Raw genomic sequence first — 8,321 nt, forward strand, 5'->3', positions numbered from 1 at the left:
CTTCTTTCAAATGTGTTCATAGCTGTTGTTTAGCAAGTGCACACTGTCACATTTCGCTTTGCGGCCAACGGGTGGCACTGTAGGGCGCCGCCTGCAGCTGCACAGCTGTTGGTCGTTTTAAACCGTGGCAGTTAAAAGGACTCCCGGCACGACCATTCAGTGTCTGGTCGTTTGCATCACCCTGTCAGGTTTGTTTCATTTGGTTGTCTTTTACTCATGGTTTTGTTTGCTACTCTGGACCTTTTTCTTCCGATTACTTTGCTGTTTGATATTTTGTTCCTGCCGGCCGATTTTATTTCATACAATTTGTCAAATACACCCTGCTCCTCCCTCCTGCCTGCTTTTTGGGGTCCACTACCACCTTGCAAATCGTGACATAGACAAAAACAGACATACACAGACCCAGTTGGCCATGAAGTATAAAACTGCACACTTTGATGGTGTTGGAAATCAATCTCAATCCGGTATTATGCTATTCAATGTCTACCGCTATTGTTTATTTGTACCGTACATAAATTATTGTGTAGACCTCTTGAAAAAAAAACTAATCAAACTGGCTGGTGAGTACTTATGTTTTTAATTTTTTACCGAACTGCTTTTTTTTCTCAGGAATTTGTACTTGAATCCCCCACTAAATATATGTGCACCTTTGATTTACGTTGCTGAATATTTTTTAAACTTCTGCAGATGGTGATGCAACATAAACATAGATGTAGGAAACGTGAATTACACGCATGACATTCTGTTTCATCGTCGTTTGAGGAGCGGGAACGACGACGAAGACGATGCAGCAGATTCGTAAAAACAAAATATGGCCTTAATTAAAGTGGTCAGTTTTTTTGTTTTCTGTTCCAGGAACGATTCGTGGCACTTGTCAAAAATGTTCTGTATAGTGTGAAAAACACACACGTATTGTATATTGTTTTCAGTTACAGTACGTAGTCGCATTTGCTGATTCGTCATTTTTTGTTTATACTTTACCTTGTTAACAAATCTATGTTATTAACACAGTTTCGTCCTATTTTTCCTTCTCAGTACGACTATTGTCTATATTCTCGACATTATTATTGTGCATTGTTAACATTGTTAATTATTTTACCCCTTTTCTTTTTGCCCAAGTTACATTTCAAAGCTCGTATTGTTTCGATATTTTGACAGCAGTGCTTGGACATATACCTGAGTGTAACGAGTGCCAATATAGACTATTGTCTATATTCTCGACATTATTATTGTGCATTTTTGACATTGTTAATTATTTTGCCCCTTTTCTTTTTGCCCAAGTTACATTTCAAAGCTCGTATTGTTTCGATATTTTGACAGCAGTGCTTGGACTTATACCTGAGTGTAACGAGTGCCGATTCTGCCGTGACAGGTGTACATTTTATATATTTCGTGATAAAAGTGCACGTAATTCCGTCGATTTTATTTACTTTACGGCACATGGTCCTATCAACCACGCCGTGGGGATACCATGGGAGAGGGTGAAAAAAAAACCGAATGATGCATGGGTGTCGCACGCGTTCAACAGATGAAGCTTTGCCTCGTAGAGTTGAGGGTTAATACTTAGCAAAGAGGCGTGGTTTTGGGGCTATAGTCGACTGACTGAAGGGTGGTGGGGGGCTACCTCGACTTACACTGGCTTGTCATACATGCTGCTACAATTGGACAACCGCCACATTTGTTGGTTGCATGGTCAGGCTTGTGTGGTAGGCGCGCCCACCCGGGTGAGGGGTTGACTGTTGCACGATCGCCGATTCAGCCTCGGTTCTCATCGGACAGTCTTGAGATTCGGGTAGATGAAAACTAACCCATTCATAGGATCGGTTGGCTTAAGAGGTGAACGGGTGGACGGAATCAAGACGAAAATGTGGAGCAAATCAAGTCATCTCGGGTGACTTGCTCGGTCAGCATTGTGGGAGGCTTTACGTAACGCTTTCTTGGAAGGATTGCGGGTTCCGAGCGTTTTATTCACAGCCTGGAATCACAGGTAGGTTGCATTTAACTTTTCAATAAGCGCAGATTTTTTTTTAAATGTTACAATCAGACAACCGACCTTCGTTTTACCGTTTATTTGCTCCGTGGCTTTTTTTTTCTACCCTTCCCTTGTCATTTTAAGGAGTAATTTATCCACGCGCATGCGCACTCAATTTATCTACTTCCAGCTCTCGATGGACTGCTCGGGTGATTATTAGAGCAGGTCACGCAGTTGGACTCTTAAAGAGATCTTGTGTTTGCCCCCATTTTTTTCCTGAACAGGACTACAGTTTTTAAACTGAACACAATCACCGTTCAGGTAAAATATCAGTCGTGATCACTGCATAATTTAGGAGCATACGGGCTTCTATTTATTTCTGTGTACAGCACCAAGTTAGTTTGAATTTAATGTTAATTTTCATGTAACTGCAATTTATGATCCTAATTACAAAACCTCTAAATTAGCATTTAGTACACCCTGGTGGACACAATACGTGTACTGCATATCTATCCATCCAAGAACCAAACCTACAAGGGAAATGTCAGTTATATTTGAGCTGGGAAGTGGGCACGATGCCTTGCTCAAAGGACACGTTGACAATGGCCATAACGCAGGCTAGAATTTCCACCACAAGTACAGTATTTGCCTTTTTTGTGCATTTTTTTTAGAGTTTAACCGTGATGATTTGTGTTGTTTTGCCTCCATCTCATAGTTTTGTGGGCAGCACGGTGGATTAGTGTTCAGCCCGTCTGCCTCTAAATTTTCATTTTGGAGGATCAAATCTTGGCTTCTTCCTTTTTATGTGGAGTGAGCATGTTTGGCGTCTGGGGTCTATCTGAGTAGTTTCCTACTATATTTAAAAAAATATGCATGTTATCTTAACTCATTCACTGCTGTTCACAAATTTATTCGGGAATTGAAAATATGACGTCGGGCGCAATTCCCAAATTTGTTTTTTTATGCCTGGGTGCTGATAAAGTACTGGCCATGGCCTCTGGCCATGGCCTCTGGCCATGGTTATTCTTTTCCACAAGGGGCCAGCATTTTATTTTTTTCAATGTTGGAGCTTTGTTCCAGCTTCAGCTGTTGTTAAAGCGCGATATAAACCAATATTGCATTGTATTATAGACAGCCGCCCCGATTTCAAGCTCATATACATCCAGACCCATATAATTTAGGAATTAACTCTTTTTTTATGAAAGAAGAGAGTCTAATGTTTCTTACGTTGCATTGAATTTTTATGTAGTCCTAAAACTCAATATTCTGTGGGTCCTGGAATTCAAGTGACAATGACAAAAACCCTGGCACTTGAGTGGATACATTTTTGCACACATCTGGCAGTGAATAAGTTAATAAGAGAAAACATGCCCACCAGCTATTTTAATTTAATGAGTTCTATTTCTTCCTTTCCACATAGGTGGCAGAAAGACACAAAATATTGAAGTGTGCCCACCCCCAGGATGGTCAACATCTTCCATTACAAGTGAGTCCATCAGGATGACAGAGAGTCAAGTACCGGGAGGAGGAGTCAATCCAGTTCAAGGGTTCTCGGGGGCCGAACCAGATTTCAACCTCCCGACTGTGCTTGAGAAAGAATATCTGCTGGATGGAAGACCGATCACTGAAAACGATGCTAACAATTGTCAAAAAGGGAACGGCTCATACATGGCGGGTGCGAATAAGCTTCATTTCTCCAACGAAAAGAAGGAAATGGATTTTCCATCACAGATGAACTCTAGTCGAATCCCCAATGGCGCAAGAGCCAAAGTTGCCGATATGAAACCGGCAACGGATCTATCGGACCCATTATGCAATCCAGAAGGCAGTTCAGTTCCGGTCAATTCACTGTCTGGTCAAGCTGCGCCTGATTTAGTCATCGAAGTTGGCGCTCAGACCATCAACGCTCACAAATCAGTCCTGGCAGAAAAGAGTGACTACTTCAAAGCACGCCTGTCTCGAAACATCCTTAAAGTGAAGGGCGTGAGTTATAGGACTTTGTCTACCTTGATTGACTATGTTTACACTTCCCGGATGAACGTTTCGAAGGATAACGTCGTGGATGTCATCACGGGAGCTAAAATCCTCCAAATCCCCTGCGCCGTCCAGGCAGCCACGGACCGCATGACGGAACAAATCACCGCAGGCAATTGCTACGACATTCTTAGCATCGCTAAAAAGCAACGACTTAGTGAATTAAAAGAAACCACCTACGGATTCATGAGCGATAACTTCCTCCAGATCCTCAAAGACCCTTCTGTGTACGGGCGTCTCACCGGGTCTGAACGCGATCTGATCCTGAAGAAGAGACTAGACGGGAGGCAAACCCTCATGGCCGCCGAGATCAACGACGTGTTCGAACGCGTCGGGAGTCGTCCGCCGAGTCGCTGCGGAAGTCGTCCGCAAAGTCCGTTGTCTGTAGGTTCCTTAGAGGAAAGTCATGCCATCTATTCCTTTGTCGCAGACGACTGGAGAGTTTTGACGACCATGCCGGAGGACGTCAATACTAAAGGTTGCGGAATCTGTACCATGTACAACTACCTGTTTGTGGCCGGGGGGATACGAGGCTTCGGGGAGAAGGGGAGGGTTTCAGACAAGGTCTTCTGTTACAACCCTAAAACAAACCACTGGGCGGAGATCCGACCTATGACTCAAGCTCGCGCCCAGTTGAAGCTAGTGTCCATGGATGGGTACTTATACGCGATTGGCGGGGAGTGTTTGTTCACCGTGGAAAAATATGACCCTCGCATGGACCGTTGGACCGCCGTGGCCCCTTTACCGAAGGGAGCTTTCGCCGTCGCTCACGAGGCCACCACCTGTAACGGGGAGCTTTACGTCTCCGGGGGTTCGCTCTTCTATCGCCTCCTCAAGTACGACGCTAAAAGGGATGAGTGGCAGGAGTGCCCGTATAACAACAGCAGGAAGAAATCGACGGATATGGTGGCGCTCAAGAGCTTCATCTACCGTTTCGACGTGACCCGCGAGCAAGGGATCAACGTGTTTAAGTATAACAGCATCGTGAAAATGTGGTACGATTGCACCTCGCAAAGACTCGGCAGCTCGTTGCCGTTTCGCTGCGCCGTGGTCGGCAACTGCATCTACTGTGTGAATAAAAGCCAGACTCTTCAGTTCGTGGTGGATGAGGAGAAGGCCTTCTTTGTGGAGGAGCCGCTCACAGCGCCTGTCGAAGCCAAAGGCGTTCTTTTTCCTTTTGTGCTTACGTTGCCTGAAAAGCCGGAGAAAGTTTCGCCTGGGTGTAAATCGGCATTACAGAACTAGAACGGCGACCGATCGTGTCTGTGTTAGTGTGTCATTGCCCCCGTTTGTAAAAGAATGTGCGCATCGCATGCGGATTTAATGTGTTTTTGCAGACCGGCTGTGCTTCCATTCGAAACAGAGGACCTCGATCCTTTGTACTAATGGTTAATTATTTCATGTGATTTCACTCCACCGACACCACCACCACCGTAGAACACTTTGCCCGCTTTCCGTCCGAAATGGAAGTTTTGTTTTCTGTCCTTTTTATCTTTTCCTTGCTAAACAGTACAACGATAAAGCATGTCCATTCTCGACGTCTTCTCAGTGAAAATGAACTATGAAAGTAGCGCGGAAAGTAAAATGTGTACCGTAAGTGACAACACCCCAACGTAATGTCAAGAAAAATTAAGCATAGCCATCTGCTGGTCAACTATGGGATAGCAGTCATAAATGTATCAGCAGCATTTACACCGGCCTTAAAAAGGGAACATTCAGTGTAGAGGTAAGATCGGGCCAAAAAAATCCAGCCTTACAATTAGCAATTAGCTCGAGCCCGAAGTAAACCCAAAATTTCACGTCATTTGTGAGCACCCGGGAGGATTTAAAATAACAAATAAAAGCCTTTGTCATGAAATACAAGTTAAACAGGACTGTATAAACATCTGTGTAAGCTCTCGGTGGTTCATTGATGAAAATGTTTCTTCAGTTGTCATCTGTACTTCTTTGAAGGTGTCGGACATTTCACTCCTCATCCGAAAAGCTTCATCAATGAACTAAGGTTGTGCTGGTAGCTCTGGCACTGTATATATCCCTAATGGATATCCCTTTTATATTTCTGTGGGGGTTACGTTAACCAACTACAGGTAACATCCGACTTACGACCGGTTCGACTTACGACCACGTCCTCCAGACCCAATTGTTAACATTTTAAGAGTGGGAGTTTGCGAGTAATCTAGCCTCCGAGTCTCTATGGAACATTTTTAATGTATTTCAACTTACGACCATTTTGACTTACGACCGTTTGGTCGGAACGGAACTCGGTCGTAAGTAGGATGTTACCCGTATTTTCTATCATTGCCGGAAAATTTAAGGTTTGTGCTATAAACCACAGCAGCAACAGTACGTCATTAGTGCGGCGCTTTAATAAGAGAGAGAGAGAGAAGCAAGAACACATAAATACTACATAAATACATAACAAAAATAAAGAACCTTTTTTAATGATTTGCATTTCAAACACACAAAAAAAACCTGCTTTAAGAAGCATTAATACAAAATAAATAGGAAATTTTTCAAGAACAAGCTTTTAGAAAAAAAATCACACTGACTTAAAAAGTCAGTGAAAGAGAAGCTCCGCCCAGCCCGAGTCCAACCACGACGCAATGATTGACATGATGAGCCAACCCGAATTTCAGGTCGGGTTGGACTTAATATCTTACCTCTAATTCAATGTTGAGTACATGCTACAATATTACAGTCTTTCCTCGCTACTTTCGGGCTTGATTATAGCGTCCCATGATGCATCACTTTTTTTTTTAGGAAACATTCCTCTGGGAGGTTGGTGTGGGGTGGGTGTTGTGGTCCAAACCCTACTTTGCGAATTTTTGTCTATCACGTGTGATTCTGGTCCCCATTAACAGTGAAAAACGGGGGATTACTGTAATACAATGGAAGTGACTGTAGATGAATACAAAATACTTTTGACTGGTGTCGTTTGGTGCACTTTTGTGTTTAGATTCATATATGAATTACACCATGTGGTCTTATTGACATTTTTGTAGCAAAATGTGCAGATGAATGTGGCAATCTGGTTTATTTTCATAGGAAACAGCTGTAGGGCTTTACTATTGTTGAGTGGAATGTCAGTGAATGGATTTTAAAGCAGTTATTTTACATGAATTGAGGGACAAGTTCACAACGTCAACCCGCAGTTCATTTTCTATACAACATAGAGGTCACATTATTAACATTGGAAGAAGCTGTTATTAAGCACACAGATACAATGTATTTCTAAATGATTGTTAAAATGTAACCTTTTATGCCCATTCAAATTTCCATTCAATTATATTAACTCATTCACTGCCATTCGCAAATGTATTCGGGAATTGAAAAGATGACATGGAGCGCCATTCTCGAATTAATTTTTTTTTGTTTTTTTTTCCTGCTTGGGTGCCGATAAAGCGCTAGGCCAGACCTCTGGCAATGTTTTTTTTCCATTGCACAAGCGAGCGGCATTTCCCTTTTTTCCAACTTTGCATTTTGTTCCAGATTCAGCTGTTGTTAAAGCGCTATATAAACCAAGATGTATGTATTAACAGCACGGTTCAAAACTCTAAAGGACACTTTACAATCACATGATATTTTTACTGCGGGTGATCAGCAGCAGCCACATGCGCCAGCGTTCACTCAACCCATAATTGCATTGTATTTTGGACAGCCGTCCTTATTTCAAGCTCTTATAACTCCAGACCCTTATAATTTAGGAAATAACTATTTTCTTCTGATAAAGAGGAGAGTCTCAGGTTTTTTTACGCTGCATTGAATGTTTATGTATTCCTAAAATTCAATATTCTGTGGGTCCTGGAATTTGAGTGACAATGACAAAAACCCTGGCACTCGAGTGGACACATTTTAGCACATGTCTGGTAGTGAATGAGTCAAAGTATTGAACTCAAACAAACAATCTCACAGGGACACCAAACTTATCCTGTATGTGATTGACACTCCTGAAAACATTTCCTGTATTTTTAAAGGCTTCAGTGAACCGGATATGCATATTTTAGGAATGTGGGAGAAAATGGTGAGAACCTGCAGAATCCAGACTGAAAGGTTGGAGTTGAAATTCGAAACAAGTTGCTGTACTCCCAACTGTGAAACAGACACCTTGATACCAGAAGAGCACATAAATCTTTTTATTTACTTTTTAAATTGTGAAAATAGCGCATACTCCGTAAGAGTATGTTACAGTACCTATATAAATTTGCCAAAGATATTGAAATTGTCAGTTCACAAATGAGAAATGGGTGTGTGATATTGATTTATTATCGCTTTGTATTCTTTTAGCCCCGCCCAGCACCCCCCTCTGTTTTACCAC

General features: G+C 42.4%; 1 protein-coding gene across 1 annotated transcript; it reads left to right on the plus strand.

Annotated features, from left to right (window-relative positions):
• Window positions 1-1,444: 1,444 nt before the first annotated feature.
• On the plus strand, window positions 1,445-6,936 carry kbtbd11 (kelch repeat and BTB (POZ) domain containing 11). Its single transcript, XM_089005012.1, has 2 exons — window positions 1,445-1,987; window positions 3,393-6,936. Exon 2 carries the CDS (start codon window positions 3,473-3,475, stop codon window positions 5,249-5,251), a length of 1,779 nt encoding a protein of 592 aa, XP_088861138.1. The 5' UTR covers window positions 1,445-1,987; window positions 3,393-3,472; the 3' UTR covers window positions 5,252-6,936.
• Window positions 6,937-8,321: the final 1,385 nt, after the last annotated feature.

Source organism: Hippocampus bargibanti, linkage group LG09 (genome assembly GCF_051943395.1).
Source record: "Hippocampus bargibanti isolate YZ-2025 linkage group LG09, ASM5194339v1, whole genome shotgun sequence".
NCBI lineage: Eukaryota > Metazoa > Chordata > Actinopteri > Syngnathiformes > Syngnathidae > Hippocampus > Hippocampus bargibanti.